Below are 19,504 nucleotides of genomic sequence, written 5' to 3' on the forward strand. Positions count from 1 at the left end.
AAAAACCCAAGAGAAGGACTTGGAGATCGTTAAGAGCACTATTAAGCATGACATAAACCAGGAAAATTAACGCAAAGCTTTTATTCCCCCTGTTTATTTGACTCGGCAATAAAACCTAACAAGCTTTAGAGAAACCTCTTACTTCCACAAAATGTTCCCGAGCGTTTACTCCTACACCAGGGCACGAAGGAATAAATAATTAAATTTAAATCTGCTTGTCAAACAAGTGGGATCATGGTTGGAAATCCAGCTGCTGGTGTGGCAGATACAGGGTATTAATTATTTTTATAGGGGGGTGGGTGATGGGGGGGTGGTGTTTTTTAGGGGCTACTAAAGCTGAAATGTTCCCAAGAGCCTCTGCTGGGGTTTGGTGTGATTTAGTCATCTCCTGTGTCGAAATGATAAAAATAAGTCCCCAAAAATGGCATTTAGGGATGTGGAAGAGGGACGTCACTGCTCATGGGTGGGGAATGGAGTGCGGGCTGGAGTGGGGGGTGACCCCAGGGAGGGGGATGCTATGGAGGGACCCCTGCACACCCCAGGGTGTGGGGATGGGGGAATTCACAGAACTGTAGGGGTTGGAAGGGACCTCCAGAGCTCATCGGGTCCAACCCCCTGCCAAAGCAGGGTCCCTAGGACAGGGCACACAGGTCGGTGTCCAGACGGGGCTGGAATCTCTCCAGAGAAGGAGACTCCACACCCCCTGGGCAGCCTGTCCCAGGGCTCCCTCACCAGGAAGAAGTTCTCCTGCATGTTGGTGTGGAACTCCCTGTGCTCCAACTTGAGCCCATCGCCCCTTGTCCTGTCCCCACCGACACTGAGCAGAGGCTGCCCATGTCCCCGTGTCCCACCCTTCAGCTATTGATAAACATTGATCAGATCCCCTCTCAGCCCCTTTCTGCAGGGGGGAACCCCCCGCCCCATACGTGGCAGGTTGGGGCCCGCCCGCCCCCAGTACCCACGGCGGGGCCATAAGGCGCCGCGGCCCCTTTAAGAGCCGAGAGGCGGGCGGGGGGGGGGGGGGGGGCGCGGCCTTCCGTGACGTTATCCCCCTCCTCGCCCCCCCCCCTTCCCCGCCCAGGGCAGCGTCGTGACGTTGCGGCGTCGCTTCGCCCCGCGCGCTCCGCCGCCGGTGCAGCCCCGCCCCCGCGCACCGCCCCTTTCCCCCCCACCCCTTTCCCCCCCCACTCACCCCCCCCCCCCACCCCGGCCCTGCCGGGCGCGATGCCGCGGGTCTACATCGGCCGCCTCAGCTACCAGGCGCGGGAGCGGGACGTGGAGCGGTTCTTCAAGGGCTACGGCAAGATCCTGGAGGTGGATCTCAAGAACGGGTGAGCGCGGCTCGGCCCGGCCCCTCCTGCCGCCCGCCGGCCGAACGCGGCCCGGCCCGGCCCCGGGTGGCGGCGGCGGCGGCGGCCTTGAGGGGCGGGCGGGAGGCCCGAGGCCTCCGGAGGGTGGGAGGTAGGCGGGACGCTGAGGTCCCCGCCGGGCCGCTGAGTCCCCTTGGGGAAGGGCGGGGCGCCGGCGGGTGGGTGGTGATGGCGGGGGGACGCGTTTGGGCTCCCCGGGGGAAGGGGGGCAGGACGCCTGGGTTGCCGTGGCGACGGGGGCGGGGGGGGGGGGAGCAGGCCGCTTGGACCTCTGCTTGGGGGACGGGAGGCCTGGGCCCTGGGGGGAAGAGAGGACGCCTGGGTTGCCGTGGCAACGGGGTGCAGGCCGCGGGGTTTCCTGCTTCGGTTACTGGGGGGTGGGGGCGGGTCAGCTGTGTCCTGCACCCCTCTGTGGAGAGGGGGTGTCCCCTGAGGGCTTCCCCTGTGCCCCCGGGCCCCTCCGCACCCTCGGGTGAGCCCTCCAGGCGTGAGCCTGGCAGTACCCCGGGGCAACACCCCCTCCCCCCAAAAAATCCCTACTTGGGGGGGGGGGCAGAGACACCTCCTCCCCCCTTCCCCCTTTGCAGGCACGGTGGCAGCAGCAGAGGTCTGTTCTCAGAGCCCCCGGGCTGCTCCCACCCCAGGCTGCCATCAGCCCCCCAGCCCTGCCCTGCTCCCAGGGTTTGGATCCTGCTCCACCGGCCCAGGACTTTGAAGTGGGGATTCTCCCAGACGAATCGCTGTTTTTGGTGGGTTTTAACGCTCTCAAGACCGCTGCTGTCTTTGCTTCTTACAAGAATCCCAAAACTCGGAGCCTGGCTTAGGGAAGCTGAGCAGAGTATGGGTTTTACTGTGGTTAGCCAGGAGAGTCAATCATCGTTTCTGCTTTAGAGGTTGAGGTGAGGAACCTCCAGTAAAAGTTAGTCCTTAAGCATTAAAAACACAAAGCTCATTGTGGTTAAACACTGGAGGTACTGGTAGGTGGGCATACAGCAGGTCTGTAAGATGAATAAAAGCCATTAACAAAGCAAACAAGCATGCACGTGTTGGTGCGTTCCCCCACTAGCTTTGGGCAGAACTGGAGATTGCCCATAATTGAAATGTTTGAGCGCTGTGTTTTCTTCCAGTCCCACTGTGTATCCTTGGAAGTGGGTTTGGGGAGGGATCTGTTTTCCTGTTGCTGTTTAAAGAATCCAAACTAAACATTTTTGTTTTAGAGACAAGATGTTGGGGGCGGGGAGGGGGGAACCAAACCCCAGAACTTGGTTGGCCAATGTAGAACTCCCCAGTTAGACCACTAATGGACTTCTTGCTTTATTGAAGACTATCTACCAAGGACCAGCCCTATGATACCAGCTCAGCATTTAGAAACCATCTGCAGGGCAGTGGTGCAGGTGCAGGAGTCCACTTATGGGTTGCCTGAGCGACCCAAACCTGTGGCATCTTAATTAGGAACAGTAACAGGTACAGAGGGGAAGGGATGCAGCCTGTCTGTGTGTGAAACTCAGGCGCTCTGTACTCGATGCACTTTGTTCCAGAGCTGATGTGAGTTTTGCAACTTCACTTGGGGGAGACAGAGTTCAAAAGTTGCAGATACCAGATGGACTCCGGGAAACTCTATGTGATTGAGTTGTCTTGGCTTTGCTGTCTGCCGTGGCTGAAGCGGGGCTGTGGGTTAGCTAGAGCTTCGTTTGTATCTCGGGGATGAACTCAACAGTTTAATTCATTTCTCAGTTGTGTATTCTGAAGTTCTTTCACCAGGCTACTCTTGGTTTATATTTAAATTCCCCTTTGACAAAAAACTTGACTTAAGCAATCAGATTTTGTGTGCATCTACTTGGGGGGGAGGCTCGCCCTGCGCTTTTGCTGGGGTGCTCTGCTTTTGTTCACTCTCTGATCCCTTCTCTGCGACTTATTTTTAGTAGTGCTTAGCAAACGATTAAAAATTACAGCGTGGGGGGTTTAACTTGAGAGATTCTTTCAGTTTCTTCTGGAAATTTGCAGGCTATCTGCGGTGCTCAGCTGGCAGGAGATTAGCCCTTCGGTATTTTAGCAGTTAAGCTGAAATGCTTGAGCAAGAGAATGAAGCTGCAATGTGATACAGCAGAGTCCTAAAAGCTCAGCTGGGTCTTGCTTGCTGCTAATTGTAATTTAAGCTTGCAATTCACAGACTTAAAGCAGTGCTTACCTGAGAGAAGGATGGGAAAAGAAAAGCCGGCTCCTGACGGATTCGCTGTTCCCAATTGTGGTTTCTAGTTGCACCCTCATAGTTTTCATCTTCTTTTCTCCTACTCAGAACTGCACTGACACCTGGAGCTGTGCTATACTGAGTATGTGCTGTGTATGTACTAAATGACCAGAAAATCGGACTTTTCAGCCTGCTTTTTTATCTTCTAAAGCTCCACTAAAAGCTGGCTGTAATAACCCGAAGAGCTGCAAGGCTTTCATTGATGGGAAAACCATCCTGCGATCTCACTAGGTTAAAAATTAGTTCTACCTGTGTGCTTACCCTCCCTGCACCACCCTCACCAGCTCCTGGGAATTCACAGGTTCATCCTCCTGAAGTCTCTGCAAGACAGAGGGATGTCACTTCTCCTACGGATTTCATCTAGCTAGGTTCAAAGCCTGAGGTGGTTGCCCAAAGAGAAGTGATTTGGTTTCCTTGTACCGCCCCCAGGAAAATGTTCAATGGTCATTAACTTCAACTGGAGTGATTGGTATTCCATTAAAAAAATAAATCAAATTGGTGTCACAGCATACCCAGTACACCTAGGTGATGATAAAGTGATCTCCTGACAAACTGGGTTTTAATTCCAGTGGATTTGTGGATAATTTTTTTTCATTAATTAATATTAAGGTCAATAAGGTGAGATTTTAATTTCTTTTTGCTTGAAGGTGTTAACTTGTGCTCAAAGACCAGGGATTCTCAGCGATGTTTGTCATTAGTACAGAAACTTCCAGGAATCACCACCCAATCCTAGATTTAAGTTTAATTAAACTTAGATTTAAGTTGAAATTCAAGTATTTTTTGAGGCTGTAACTCCAGTGACTCATTTAATGGTTTTGTTTCAAGCCTCAAGATGTTTTTCCCTGAAAACGCCCTGCTCCTGCCTGCAGCCTCATTGGAGCAGGACTGGCAGGCAGAGCATGACCTGCGGCTCTGCTGTTCCCGTCCCTGGCTATGGTGCTGGTGAGCGTATGGATGGAGTGAGCAGCCTGAGTGCATCACAAGCAACGTACAAGTTAATTTTCAGGACTGTTTTTTAGGGTTGGACACATTCCATTCTTTATTCCAAACAAAGCTGAAGCCAGGAATCCGTTTTCCCTCTGTGGAGATGCATGTGTTGATGTCTGCTTGTCCCACCTTGCTCATTCCAGAGATGCAGGAGGAACGGCACAGATGTTTGCACTCAGCTGGAGCACATCTGTCCAGATGAAGTGATTGTGTAATACAACATCCAAACACTGATAAACTGTTGATTTCATTAGTTTAGAGTGGGGCGAGAGCTGAGCTGGTCTCTCTTTGTTGGGAACCTGCAAAGCAGCTGCAGAATGGATCACAGAATCACAGACTGGTCTGGGCTGGAAGGAACCCCAAGGATCACAGAGCTGGAACCCCAAGGATCACAGAGCTCCAACCCCCTGCCACAGGCAGGGACACCAACCTCCAGGCCTGGATCCATACAAGGTTGTGCAGAGCCCCATCCAACCTGGCCTTGAATCCACAGGTTGAGCTCAGATGGATTCCCACTCATCTAGACTTCAGGGATTTCTAGTCTGTAATGGGACACCAGCTTCCCCTACTCTGCATGGGGAGTTCATGCTTTGGGGCTCCAGCGCACCTCCAGTACCAGCCTTTGATGAGTAGTGGGGGAAAAAATTGGCATGCAGGGACCAGCTTTGTGCTGGGGTGACCCAGTGATGCAGGTGGGGGAGCAGCTGAAAGGAGGAGGAAGATGAGAGTCTGCCTCTTCAGGTGTTAAAGCATTTTTTTTCTTAAAACAGCTGTTTTTTTCCCCTCCTCTTTCACTTGGGAATTAAAAAAAACAACCCCCAGCACTTTTTAGGAGGCTCAGTCTATCAGAATTGCCTGGGACAAGGACACACTCCTGCAGCTTCTTCCCTTTTTGGTACATGAACAGAAAATGGGGTAACTTCCCCTTAGCTGAAGTAAATTGCGCTGACGTTTCCAGTAAGCAGTTTTATACCACACATGAAGTAGCAACAGTAGATATTCAAAAGAAGATTTACTCGCAGTGCTGTCATACCACAGCAGGTTCAGATTGCTGTAGTTAAGGCTGTGTCAGCAGTTGCAGCTTTTCTGTGGTGTAAAACGGTGCTTCTGAAGGCTTTTAATCCATGTTTGCGGATGACACGGTGCAATATTACACATACCTGACAGGTGGGTCGGTATTACCTTCCTTTATGAGCGATAGGGGGAAGGATTTTTAGTATTCCTTAAATGCAAGTCATCTCAAGGTTGGTGTGAGCTTACTCCTTGGACTTTCAGAAGAGAAAAGAGAAGTTTCTGCTTGGAACTCTTCCCCACCCCCATCAGAGTAGTACCTCCCTCTAGGGCTGAGTATCATACTCACAGTACAGCCAGACCAAGTTGTCTCAATGTAGGACCTTCTCAGGAGTGCTTTGAGGCAAACTCTTGTGGAAGGCCAACTGGGGAAACTGGTGTCAGCCAGTGCTGGGCAGTGAAGCGCTGCTGGAGGTGCTGTGTTGTGTCTCATGTACCATACGGGTGACCGAGTTTTTCCCCCCCAGGCAACTTCAAGGAAAAAACAAGTTCAATATGCTGCTCTGATTAAATTCAGATATTCCTCCCTTATTCCAGCTTCAAATGTCTGTGCATTTATTGTCTTGAAAGTGCTGGTGGTAGCAGGCACTTCACCTTGTAAGTAATTGCTTTTAGGGTGAGATCTCCTTTAAACGCTTGGCTTGCTCTATTTTTGGAATTGAAGGGAAGAAAGTTCCAATTTGAATGGTTTTGAAATGACTGTGATTGTTTCAATTGTTATAAATCAGTCACGCTTGTTTCTTCCATGAAACTACAGCACTCGCATGAGAAAGCAGCTCCCTTAGTTGTGGTTTGGAGTCACTCTGAAGTGTTTTGTTAATACCACAGGCAGGGAAGGCAGTGAGAAAGGTTGAAAATGAAGTGACCCAAAGAGGAGGCCAGTGTTTTTCTATAGGGGGTTTGTTCTTCTGGAGGATTATTTAAAACACCAGCACACACAAAAACTCACCACCACCTTGGCTTGCTAAGGCACAACTTCAGGATTATGTGTTTGGCTACAGCAGCCAAAAAAGAGGGTCTGGCTGTGCGTGGGGCTGCAGCATCCTCAGCTGAGAGACCCTGGGGCCTGGATCTGCTCTTGGGAAGTTGCTGAAGGAGAAGTAATTCTAACTGCAGGTCGACTCTGAACCCTGATAAACAGCACTCAGATGCTTCTTGTCATCTTCCTCTGACCCTTCGGGATAATGGGCATTTACACAATGTGGGTTTTTAAACAGATGTTTCATTCTTGCCAGGTTAGGAATTGGCAGCTTGAGTTTTGCTTCAGTGCTGCTGTGAATTTGCTCTGCAACCATAAGTCAGTCATCAGCTTGTCCCTGAGCACCAGCTGTAAGAAATTATTTAGAAGCCCTACGGTCGGTCTTTGGGATCTCTGGCCAACAAGGATTTGGCGCTTGCAGCAGCCTGACGTTGGTGCTGATGCCTGTGGCACCTCTGAGGATTTAAACCAAAAACCCTGGCTTTAACTTCTCAGGCAAGCGGTGGTCTGCAAGCTTTGGTCTCTGTCTTGTGTTCTGCTTTGGTGACAGGAAACCAATGCCACAATGTTCATTTGAATGGTGAAAGTAAGGGGTTTTTTTATGTTTTTTGGGGTTTTTTCAATTTGTATCCACCCACTGTGCTGGATCTGCTTGTGATTTCCAAGTCTTGAGCAAGACTAGTGTAATGGATGTCTTCAAACACAAAACTTCTCCAGACATGGATACAGTGCTGCCCTTGAAGGCCTCTTGGCTGCAAGTAAACTCTTTGTTTGCACAGGGAATTCATTCCTGGTTGCTGCTGTTGCATTTTCTTAAGTCCTTTAACAAGGTTTGAACTCACCATGCTCTCCTAAATGCTAGGATCTTGGAAATGCAGTGGGCATCAACCACTTCTTCTGTGGTATGTGGGAAGCCACAGGTATCTGGGCAGGCCTGAGGTCTGTCCTCAGCTTTTCTTACCCAAACCACCAGTACTGCCCGCAGTCAGGAGTAAAATGAGTCTAATCAAAACAAAATATGTATCTCTTGTTGGACCTTTGCGCTGGGTGTACAGACAACTTGTGTTTGGAGAGATGAATGAATAGTTCACAGAACCATAGGGGTTGGAAGGGACCTCCAGAGCTCATCGGGTCCAACCCCCCTTCCAAATCAGGGTCCTTAGGACAGGTCACAGAGGTTGGCATCCAGTTGGGTCTGGAATATCTCCAGAGATGGATACTTCACACACCCCTGGACATTCTGTCTCAGTGCTATTTCTATTTGAAATTGGAATTAAATTAGCTTCCTAATAGGACCAGGAATAAACCCAAGGCACTTTAAATCCTAAATCCTAATCCCCAGAACATACATACTTCAATATCTGTCTGGTGCCATTTCAACCCGAGAGCTGTTGAGCAAACAGATTGAGCACAGCATGTCCCATGCTTTGGGTTTGTGGGGTGGTCCTCATGGCCTTGAACCCTCACCTGGCCTTCAGGAGGCTGCAGGCAGCGCTCATCTGAGGGACAGCACGTGGAGAGGCACGTTCCTCAGGCTGGTTTTTAGCACAGATCCATCAGGTTCGCTTCCTTCAGAGTGATTCATTCATGCTTTTTCTCTCCCTCTCTCTAGATACGGCTTTGTTGAGTTTGATGATCTGCGCGATGCAGATGATGCTGTTTATGAGCTAAATGGTAAAGATCTTTGTGGGGAGAGAGTGATCGTTGAGCATGCCAGAGGCCCTCGTCGTGACAGCAGTTACGGTTCTGGACGCAGTAAGCACTACCATGCATTTGTATCCCTGACTTATTTTAAATAAAACATATTTTTTGCTCATTTAAAAAAAGAAAAAAAAAGTAATTTTAAAAGAAAATGATTTGAAGTTGTGAATAGTGTTCTGTAACTGTAAATGTAACTGTTGATCTGAATATTTTTTAACTTGTTTGTTGTATTAAACTATTTTAATTGATAAATTAATAAACACAATTTCTTGTACCATTTTTTACTATTATCATTTCGTTTTAACTCTTTGAATGGTTTTTATTTGCGATGTGCTGTTTAACATAGATTTAACAAAGACCTCAATGTTTTAATTAAAAGAGTCCTTTGAGGCTAAGATGACTGCCCGTTCCATTTGCTGACCTTGGGTTCCCTTTCCATGAGTGGCTTCTTTGACCTTTGTGGCCCTTGGCTGACCAAAAAGGAAGCCATGTGACGACCGCAACCTTTTCCCATTAGACCTGGGTGGTGAGGATCCCAAGGGTTAGAGAGAGATGAGATTAATCTCAAATAGGTACCTGAAAAGCTTTATTCAGGTCAGATATTCAGAAAACTTTTGAGCAATGTAAGTAACATTAGTAAACTGGCTTTAATTCGGTTTCTTCTTTCAAACTGTTTTAAGACTAATTTTAAATGTAACTGCATGTTTACTTATAATTACCATTACGTGCATTGTTTTAATCATGTGCTCGTAGTAAAATTTTTCTGTTTCTTTTTATTTTTGAACGCTTTGGAACTTTCTAGTGTTCTATAAAAGGGGTGGGATGGGGTGGGGGGTTGAGTTTAGACTAGTGGGTGGGTGAATGTATTTTTAATGTATTTGCGAACGTACGGGGCAGAACAGTGTTTGTCCGGGATGCTGAGCGAGCGCTCCATTGCCCTAGTTGAAGTACTGCTGTCTGCTTGTCACCTCCTAAAGGTGGATATGGTTATAGAAGAAGCGGAAGAGATAAGTACGGTCCTCCTACCCGTACAGAATACAGATTGATTGTGGAAAATTTGTCAAGCCGCTGCAGTTGGCAAGACCTTAAGGTATGGGGCCCCTTTCTTTACCCTCTCTCTATTAAAGAGCTGAAAGGGTAAAACAGTTAGCTTTGGTTTCAACAAGGAGAACTGGTATATGTACACCTGTGTTCTTGACTCCAACCTGGTGGTAAGTCTGCGTGCTCCTATGGGAGGTTTTGGGAAGTAAGAGGCACGTTAGGACAGTATGGAAGAGGATTCACATATATAAACTCGCTAATGTGACACTGGGAATTGCACCTGCAGACTTTGTGTCACTGCAAGAGTAACCTTTGTTTTTCCTTAGCACACTCCAGCATTGTGTGCAGATGTGGTTTATCTTATCCTTAAGCACTGTCAAAGCAGGCTTTAATCAGGCCAGTGGTAGGATTCACTGGAGATGGAGGAGTTCTCCATTGTCACTTTGGGTTTTACTCATCAACTTGGTGTTAGAGCTATTGTGGAAACAATAGCATTGTCCTTACAGGGTCTCTGTTAAGAATTTCCACGTCATGTTAAGCTGTTTTTTTAAAGAGAGCTTCAGGGAAAGGATGCTTCCAGACTGAGCAATCATGCAAAGCCTCTGCCAAAATCTAGTATCTTCTTAAGTTCGAGCGAGTACAAGGTGATTCTCAGCAGTGGAAGCATTGGGTAACACTGTGTAGCCCCTAGTACCTGTGGCTTCACTGGAGGTGAAGCATTGACTCCTGATTATCTGCATCATGGATGGGGGGGGCAGGACAGGGAACAGAAATTCAACAGCAGGTGCAAAAAAAGTATTTCCTTCCCCAATTTAGCAACAATGGTTAAAACCCCTTGTTCTTACAGGAACACTTTCTTTTATGGTTCTCTTTTAAGGATGTGTAAAATATGTTCTAAACAAACTTTGACGTAGTAGAAACTGCTCTGTAATTGAATATGTAACACTAGTTCAGGTACGTACTGAGATTCTTCAAATGTCTTTTGTTGTTAATGCTTCACACTGTCAATAGCTTGTCTTTTGCTTCTGGTATTAAAAATTGTAAGTAGAGCATGGCATGATTAATCCTCTACTGGACGCATTGCTTTCTTTGAATAGCTGTCCTTTCAGTGTACTTAGGATGGGAGTAGCTGGGTTGAAAACAGACTGAAACTGGAGTTTTGTGCCGTTTCCATTGCAGCCAACGTCTGCAGTGGCTGAAAGATGCCCTTGTGTGGTGGCTTGCTCAAAGCCAGGCCAGAATGGCCTTCTCTGATAAACAGAGGCAGTTTGTGATTGAAACAGCGAAGCCAGGAAGCATGAAGTGGGAAAACAGATTGAGCTTTTAGTGGTGGGGGGCTTTCTTCCAGCAGAATACGTTACCTAGGTGGATAACAAAGGGAAGTCTGCTTGCCTGTAGTCTTCTTGCCTCTTCGTATTCAACTTTGAAGTTTATCGCCTTTCCCAAGTTGAAAACATGACTTAAAGAGCAAGCTTTTTCTTTCTTTAATAGCTTTTGAACCTTATCATAGTCCAGAGCACATTTGATATTAGACTCTGGGTGACCTTAAATTTATCATTTGGCTCAAAACTCTCCACCACCGCCTTGGTTCTAATCACACAAACTCCGTGAGATGGCAGTGGGTTGTTTGGCTTGCTCAGGAACCTTGGCGTTAGCACTGCAACTGCTGTTTGGTGACAAACCCTTGCTGACATCCGTGTGAATACAAGAGGCTGAGCGTGCATCGTTGCGGAAGCGAACGGGGTCAGCCTGGGAGCCTGACTCTGGATTCGAGGCAATGGTTATTCTGTCCTCTTCCTCTAGGATTATATGCGTCAGGCAGGGGAAGTGACATATGCAGATGCACACAAAGGAAGGAAAAATGAAGGTGTGATTGAGTTCAAATCCTATTCTGACATGAAAAGAGCCCTTGAAAAGCTGGACGGGACAGAAGTAAATGGCAGAAAGATTAGATTAGTGGAAGACAGACCTGGATCGAGACGGCGCCGCTCTTACTCCAGAAGCCGAAGCCATTCAAGGTACGTCTTTTCGTCATGTAGCTCAGGATGAATCTAGCTGCACTTACATGAATATACAGCAGGTTCCAAAACACCTTGGTGGTGGTCAGAGTTCTCAGTAAATCTTGTTTGTGAGAATGTATTAGTTACCTGCAAGTAAGCAAGGGAAATGAGGCCTCTGTTCTGAGGGGTCTCACACAGTGGGCGTGTGTACCTGCTACCAAACACCCCACGGCGTGCTGCTGTTCTTCCCCAACTCCATCAAGTCCGCAGTGCTTACTGTCTTGCAGGTGCAGGCTGTGTGGCAGGTGGAGCTGTGCATCGGAGTGAAACAGAAGGTGCTTCTAATACTTTGGCTCTGAACATTGTGTTCTGCTGTAAGCACCAGGACTAACAGTTCTTTCTCAGCTTGGAAACCCCCACTCCTTCCCTGTTTCTTAGAGATCTGCTGCTTTCGTTGTGTGATCGAGAGAACTGCTGCAGCATGAACACCCAAGTATTGTTCCCTTTCTGTTCTGGGGTAGAACTTGTCATGAGAAAACTCAGGCAAACTTCTACTGATGGTAGAGCAGGTTGCTTTTGAAACCAAAGCCTGAAGTCTTTATCCCGGTGTCTTGCTGAACTTGCTTGGGAAAGTGAGTCTCGCTTCCTTGTCTTAAATATAAGGTTGTATATTTTCTTCCAGGTTAGTAGCCTGGTTAGCTCACTTCCAGACACAGGAGCAGAGGATGAGCAGTGGGGAGAAGGGTACTCTGTAATGTTCTTGTGTAACGGTCTTGCCATTCAGCTGCTTAAAAGGTGCCTTAATGCTATGGGGCTGTACCCAGAGGGGACCAGGGGATCACAGCTCTCCCTGGGCATGTGCTAATGTTTGCTGATTGATTTTGTTCCAGGTCACGCTCTCGAAGCAGACATTCACATAAGAGCAGGAGCCGCAGTGCCAGTAGTAGTCGCTCCAAGAGTAGATCAAGATCCAGGTATGTGTCTGTGTTGGAAGAAATGGGGGCTACCCGCTTAAATGAGAAGCATCATCCTAAATTTGTAGTAGGAACACTGTTTTTCTTTATTGTGCTGTATTATGCACACTACTTAAGTGCCAGTCAAATCCAAGCCGTGCTAAAGTGGCACTGTCTGTTGCTTTTGTGCTTTCAGGTCTGTGTCCCGTTCCAGAAGCAAGAGCCGTAGTCGAAGCAAGAGCCGTAGCAGAGGCCAAAAAGAGAAAAGCAGGACTCCAAGTAAAGAGGATAAAAGTAGGAGCCGCAGCAGGAGTGCAGAGAAATCCCGAAACAAAAGTAAAGATAAATCTGAAGGTGCTCTTCATAACAGTGATGAGAAAGCAAAGAGCAGGAGCTGCAGCAAGGAGAAGAGTAGGAGCAGGAGTGGGAGTAAGGACAGGGGAGAGATGAGGGAGAGCATGAGGAGTAGGAGCAAGGAGAAGAGTAGAAGCAAAGACAGGGAAAAGAGCATTAGCAAGGCCAGAAGCAGGAGCAAGAGCAGGGATGAGAGTAGGAGCAGGAGCCACAGTAAGGACAAAAGGAAAAGTAGGAAGAGGAGCAGGGATGACAGCAGAAGTAGAAGCAGGAGCCGCAGCAAGAGTGAGAAAAGTAAGAAGCGCAGCAAGCGAGACAGCAAGCCAAGTAGCAAGAAGAAAAGGAAGGATAGCCGTGAGCGGTCCAGGTCAGGCTCCAAAGAAAAGGAGCATCTCAAATTGGATTCTGAGAAAAAGGAGGCAAAAGGTGAGGGTGAGGATGCAGCTGCACGTCGGGCATCTCGCTCCAGGTCTAGGTCAGTTTCTAAGTCAAAACCAAATGTCAAATCAGATTCTCGTTCCAGGTCTAAATCTGTTTCAAAGCCTAGGTCCCGGTCCAAGTCCAGATCTAGGTCTGCCTCTAGGTCACACTCCCGATCACGGTCAAGGTCTCGCTCCAGATCCTAACCTTGCTGCAACCACACTCGGAACGGTCAGAAAAGTCTTTTGTACATGTTTAGTAGTCGTAGCCCAAGTGAGTGAAGTAGAAAACATGTCGATGCTGTATATTTTTAACAACTCTGATGGTATGTCTGTCATTGTTAACTGCAGTGCTCCCTCCCTGCAATGCTCCCCGGTACAAGGCTCTTCAGCTCATTTTCTATCCCATAGAAAGGTTCTCTTTAAATATAACTCTTCCTAGAGCACCTAAATTGCCCTGTTTTCCGGGAAGAGCCTTGCAGAGAACGAGCACTGCACCTTGGTGGGTTTATGAGATTGCAGTGATGACTGATAGGTAGGTATGACGGCTTCAACAGTCTTTGCCCTTGAATCGATGCCCTTTGATGTATGCCATTTAGTGGAAGTGCTAAGTCTTAAGTTTCATACTACTTTTGTTTCATATTTTTTGGACTTACAAAGTTGTGAATAGCACAGTCAAAAGGAAAAAAAAAATAGGTACTTGCAGTAATCCATAGGGAGAAGTATAGTTCCATATTCTGGTATTGTGACAATATCCTTGTTTTATATTAAATTTTTTTATTTTATTTTTTTCCCTGTCTTGCAAAGTACAGTGACTCCTGTTTCCATGAAATTTGAATAAAGACTATTTTTGCTTGATGACATTTGGTGGTGGTTACATGAAGTTGTGTTGTGATTGTTGCCAGTTTATATTCAACTGGGCTGAGCCTGAATTTGCAGAAGAGTTACTGGCAGAGAAATGGGTTCTTGGTTTAGAAAGCCACTTAATCTGAAATGTAGTCACGACACTCCCATACAAACCAGGTAAAATAACTCATTTCTCTAGAAACACTGTGTTGTTTGGAGCTTTCACATTGCAGCAAGGAGAAGAAAACAGGAAAACGAACCAGGAGCAATGATGAAGGTGACCAGCCTGTTCTCACTGTATCAGTGACACTGCTGAGCTTCACCTGTGACACAAGGTAGAAAATTCTTCACTGACTTAACTCGCTCGACTCAAAGTCAACTGAAGTCCTTGTTTGACCCACAACAAAGTGTTGCACAGCTGATGCTGGAGGTGAGCATGGCTGACACTTCCTGCTCCTCATTTTACTCTGCAGATCATCAGTTCAATTGTTTCCTCCTTCATGCTGTTGGCCTTGCTTATGGTACCCTTGGGAGAAAGGAGGGGAAAGATGCACAATGCCTCCATGGGGCTTTTCACTGTGCACGCTCAGTGGGAGGGCACGAAGCTGTCCCAGCTGCTGGCTGCTCATTTTTCCTTGATTTCATGATCCCTGATTGTGAGTTTGGGATTGCAGTCGTGAACCACATCTAAACAGGAACGTGTCAGTACAGGGAATGAGGATGTCACAGGCTCTGACAGCATGAACCAGCCTTTGCTCTGGGCACTGCGCAGTAGCCAGGGTTTATTTTAATGCCTCTCCACCCCAAAACATGGAGGGAATTGTAGCTGAGGGATTTCCAATCGTGGATGGAAGGAGCAGATCATGTGTGGCCCTTTCCTGGGAGGGAGCTGCTGCACAGAAACCCTGTCTGCTCTGACTTTGCCGTGTCCAGACGGGCTCTGCCATCAAACTGAAATTCTCTCGCCCTGGCTTTCCCAGCCCATCTTCTCTAGGTACACCCAGAGCAATTTGGAGTTGAGGTTGGAGCATCAGCTTGCCTTTTCTCAGCATATTTTCCAGGATTTTTCCTCCCAATAAAACATCTGTGCTTGGGGGAACCTTTGTAAAAGTAAAAAACATACAGGACATGCTTCTGAGGAGCTCTAGGCTTGGACACACCAAGAGTGGTGGGGGCTGCGCTGCCCACATGTTTCCAGCATCCCTGTGGACATGGGGAGGAAAGTGGGCAGCTTCTGGCAGCAGTTTGTGAAGAATATCCTGGTTTGAGACTTGGGCCTTAGGAAATTACTCGAACTTCCCACAAGTTCTTCCTTTGCACGGGTGGCTTGGAATGCAGAACTGACATCCTCCTCCCAGCAGTGTTCCCATAAATAAAAGGCAAAATGTGGTCGGTGAGTTCTTGCTTATTTGGCAGAAAAAAAAATAATATATGGCTTTATCAAAACCTTTCCTTCAGCAAATTTCAAACTGCTAACAGTACTTATTAACTGCAGTTCTTGCAGCTAGATGTTAACTTCATAGGTGCAAGTAATTCCATTTAATTTGATCATTTGAAACTTGCATTGCCATATTAAAAAGATGAAAGGGCGATAGATCAGAAGAGTTGCTTTCAACGCACAGTATTTCCATAGAGTTTAAGAGGGGTCAGGGCTCGGCGAGTGGCTCAGACTTTATCAAATGTCATATTACTGCAGCGGCATGAGAAAGCTCTGCAGAAGTGATATTCAATTTCTTTAGAAGGAAAAGCCTCTTTCAGCCATAGATATTTAGGTCTTGAACATCTTAGGCTGCCATCGTAACATTTCTAAACCCTTTTGCTGCTTAATCTTAGAACAGAAGCAAATCAGGCTAGGCAAGATGTTTGCTAATAGGGGATAATTAGTTAAAAAATACCTTTAAGGAAATCTGCAAAGACTTAGACTAGATAAAGTCTGGGCTAAGTCTTTAAAAAGTGCCTTTGGCTTTTGCTGTCTGACTGGAAGCCTGCTCGTTTCTTCCCTAAAATACCTTAAGACAGGACTTTGGAGATGGAGCTACATGGAAAACTCTTGGCTGAGATGGTAAATGTTCATCGTGGGCAGGAAGGGAAGTTTCCTGCAACAAAAATCCTTTGAGGATGTGTGCCAGAGCACCTCGGGTGACGATGAAAGCCTGGAGCCAGCACCAGCTTTGGGGGAGATTTGTGTGTGTGAATAGGGTGATAGTGCGGGGGTTTGATATGATTGTGAGTTCCCTGCTTTTATTCCTGCCGTTTTCAAAGCAGGTGATTGATTGTTGTAAGCAAGTGAGCAAAGAGGTAGAAAAAACCCCAAGTTTTGATTAAAAAAAACCCCAAACAACAAAACCTTTGAGGGCCAAACAGCCTGAGATCAGTCCCTGTTTGCCCAGATCTTTGCTGCTGTATTAGAGGCTTGTCAGTATGGGGGCAGCTGCTAAGAAAATCACTGAAGGGTTTAAAAATGCACCTCAAGCACCTGTGTGGCAGCACTAGAATTTCAGTAAGAATTTTAATTTCTGGATTTCGATAAGAATTTTGTCATCTATCAGACAGGGTCTTCTGCAAAGCCCAGGACTGCTAAACTGCACCTCAGGCTCCCACCACAAACCTCGCACTGAGGCAGCGATCCAGTAGGTTTGTCCTGAAGAAGAGTGAACACCAGGGACTCCTCTCCTGCTTGACATGGAGCCCGTGCTTAAGCATTCACCATGATTCAGCTCTGCGCCCTCCCATGCTTGGGTTTACCCTTACATGCTCCCAGATCACAGCGGGGGCTGCAGTGATGGAGCGACCCCAGCAGCAGCATTACCCCATCCCCAGAACAAGCTGCTTTCTCAGGCTGCAGAGTGCGGTTGCTTTGACTGGCCTGAGGTTGCCACATCTCTGGCTGCTCACATGAAGTTACAAACAAAACTAGGAACCCGGCTGTGCTATACACACGTGATGCAGCTACAGCTCAGGCTGGGTACCCGCTCAGAAAGGATGTGGTAGGAGCAACAGAGGGGAGAGTGACTTCCTGAAGAGATTTCATAAGCTGCAACCATCGGGAAGGTGAAAAATTAAAGCCATGCCCTAGCTCTGGGCTCTGGCTCTTCCTTAGGCACTGAATACCACAGTACCTTCCTGCAGGAAGGTCCCAGTGCTGGCAGCAGGACCAGAAAGGGGCTTGTTTGGGGCTGTGTCCCCACATGTCCTGCTCAGAGGCAGTTTTCCTGTGGTGGGGAGGTGATAGCTGTTCTGAAATGCACCAAGCTGCTGAGCTAAGCAAGCTCCACCGCCCTCACCCCGCTGCTCGGCTGGGCTTTCTTCCTCTGCCGTAAGGCTGGCGGGGAAGGCAGCCGTTAGCAAGGCTTTAGAGCAGTGATTTGTGCACAGAGGGAATTGCTGTCACTGCTTACAGAAGGCTGTATTAAAAAGAATAAAAGGCGTCATTTCTCCACCTCCTGCCTCTGCGGGGTGGGCAGCTCCAGCCGTCGCTGGGTCCCTGTGGGTTCCTGCAGCCTCAGCTGCGGTCCACAATGCAGCCCACATCACACAGCCCAGGGTCCCCAGCATGACGATGAGATGATGATGGTTGGTCCTTCAGCCTCTGCCTGTGGATGGTGGTGGTCTCTGTGGGCTGGCCTGGGGTTCCTCACACCTCTCCTGGTCCCTGTGTCTGTGTCTTGGGTGTGATCCCAGCATCTCTGCTTCTTTTCCTGGACTGAGACACTCATACCACTCCCCAAATATCCCTAGATATCCCTGCAGGCTGCTGACAGCTGAGATGCTTCAGTGCCCAGCATGTTCCAGGTCTTACCCTAATGTTCCAATGCCCAGGATACTCCAGGTCTCATCCAGAGAGTGCAGCCTTGCACCCACCACCTCTCCATCACCAACCTACTGTTTTCCCCTGCCCTGCCCTGGGAGAGGTGCTTCAGGCTGTAAAGCCCTTTAGCACCTTGAGGGGTGGCACATCCACCGTTGTCCCCAAATCCCCAGCAATCAGCATTTTAAAAAGGCAAAACAGCAGCCCTGGAAAATCAAAAGCTTTCCTTGCCCCCACACCAGGCCAGGGGATGCCAGGGTTCCTGCAGAGCTGGCTCCCACAGGAGAAAGCTGCCTGCTGTAACGCAGGGGAGAGGAGCCACTTTCCCAAGGGTTTTGGGTATGGTATGCTAAATTCAGGGGGTGGCAACTGGCAGGATAGTGCTGGATGGGAGCCTCTTTCTTTTTTTCTTTCCTAATTCCACCCTCGTTCAATGTTTTGTCCAAGAGAAAAGGGAAACTATTTGAGGCATGTCTGGAAAGCAGTAAAAATAGGAACGCAGACATCTCCATGGCACCTTCTCCTTTTGCTGCATAATCCCAAGTGCCTCAGAGGGACAAGGATGATGGGAAGCCTCAGCCTGCTGCCTGCACAAAGCGTGCCTCAGTTTCTCTATCTGTAGGATGGAAATATTGACTCAGATCTGTCTGCTTTTCAGGTGACGGTTACCACCCCTTCCCCACTGACCCTCTGCAGAAGCCCTGCAATGCTTTACTCCCCTACATAGGGAAAGGCAACTGCCCTGTGAGTTTGTTCATCCTCCCCAGTGCAGACCATGATTTTCAGCCCAGGTACCTTTTTGCACTAGATTATTGGCCTGGAGTGTCCGAGCAGGAATTTCCAGAGTAAGAACATTTTGTGGCATCATCTTCCTGATAATTAGGCTGAGGCATCATTAAGTACCCCTCATCTGACCAGGTCTCTGCAGCGGCGTGTGTCACCATGCCCAGCACACTGCTGCCACTCAGCCAGATCCCTGCTGTATAATATATTGTTCATTTCTGTCCCAGGGGTGTCTGAACATCACTGAGTGTGTCTGCTCTCCTAATTTTGCCTTAAAGTGTAGGTTTTGCATCAAAACCTTCAGTTCATGTGGCTACCGATGCTGCACTTAGTGTTTCCCAGCCTGGAGCTGCTACAAGTCATGGTGCTGTACCACAGGCTCGTGAAACTGCAGGGACTTCACTAGCAGCAGTTGTGAAGCCAGTGTAGTGGTAGTAATAATAGTAAGTAATAATAAGAACAACAATGCTAATAATATTGTGTGGCGGGAGAGGAAGAATCAGTGGAATAGTTCATGCCCAGGCAGTGGGCTCTGTCCTGAAACAGCCAAAGCAGAGAGACAAAAGGGTGAGAAACCCCATAATAGGGTTCTCCCAACAAAACGTATAGTCCTGCACTGGCAACCAAAATGTGAGTCTAAATAAACATGGTTGGGTTAGTTATTTATAATTCCTTGGGGTCCTCACCCGTTTAACCCCTGGCCAGGAGCATCTGCGGAATTTGGGTTGTAACTGGAACTTGCTGGCAGAGATGAAGTGAGGAATGTATTTGTTTTCTGACTAATATTAAAGCCGGGTGTTTTATGTGGCTCACTCGAGGGGTGAAGAATATTATGATGTGTATTTCAAATGAGCCATTTCCAACCTCATGTATTATTTTCCTGCAATCCCATTCCATTGAAGTTGTCACAGCTTGGGGCCCGCTCCTGCTCCTTCCTTGCAAAT

The 19,504-nt window shown here is 48.0% G+C and overlaps 1 protein-coding gene across 1 annotated transcript; it reads left to right on the forward strand.

The window, feature by feature from the left end:
- Positions 1–1,218: 1,218 nt before the first annotated feature.
- On the forward strand, positions 1,219–13,986 carry SRSF4 (serine and arginine rich splicing factor 4). Its single transcript, XM_084274345.1, has 6 exons — positions 1,219–1,331; positions 8,268–8,410; positions 9,334–9,446; positions 11,201–11,415; positions 12,288–12,371; positions 12,547–13,986. The coding sequence occupies exons 1-6, from the start codon at positions 1,225–1,227 to the stop codon at positions 13,328–13,330; spliced, it is 1,446 nt and encodes a 481-aa protein (XP_084130471.1). The 5' UTR covers positions 1,219–1,224; the 3' UTR covers positions 13,331–13,986.
- The last annotated feature ends 5,518 nt before the right edge of the window (positions 13,987–19,504 follow it).

Source organism: Gallinula chloropus (genome assembly GCF_964237585.1).
Source record: "Gallinula chloropus genome assembly, chromosome: 22".
Classification (NCBI taxonomy): Eukaryota; Metazoa; Chordata; class Aves; order Gruiformes; family Rallidae; genus Gallinula; species Gallinula chloropus.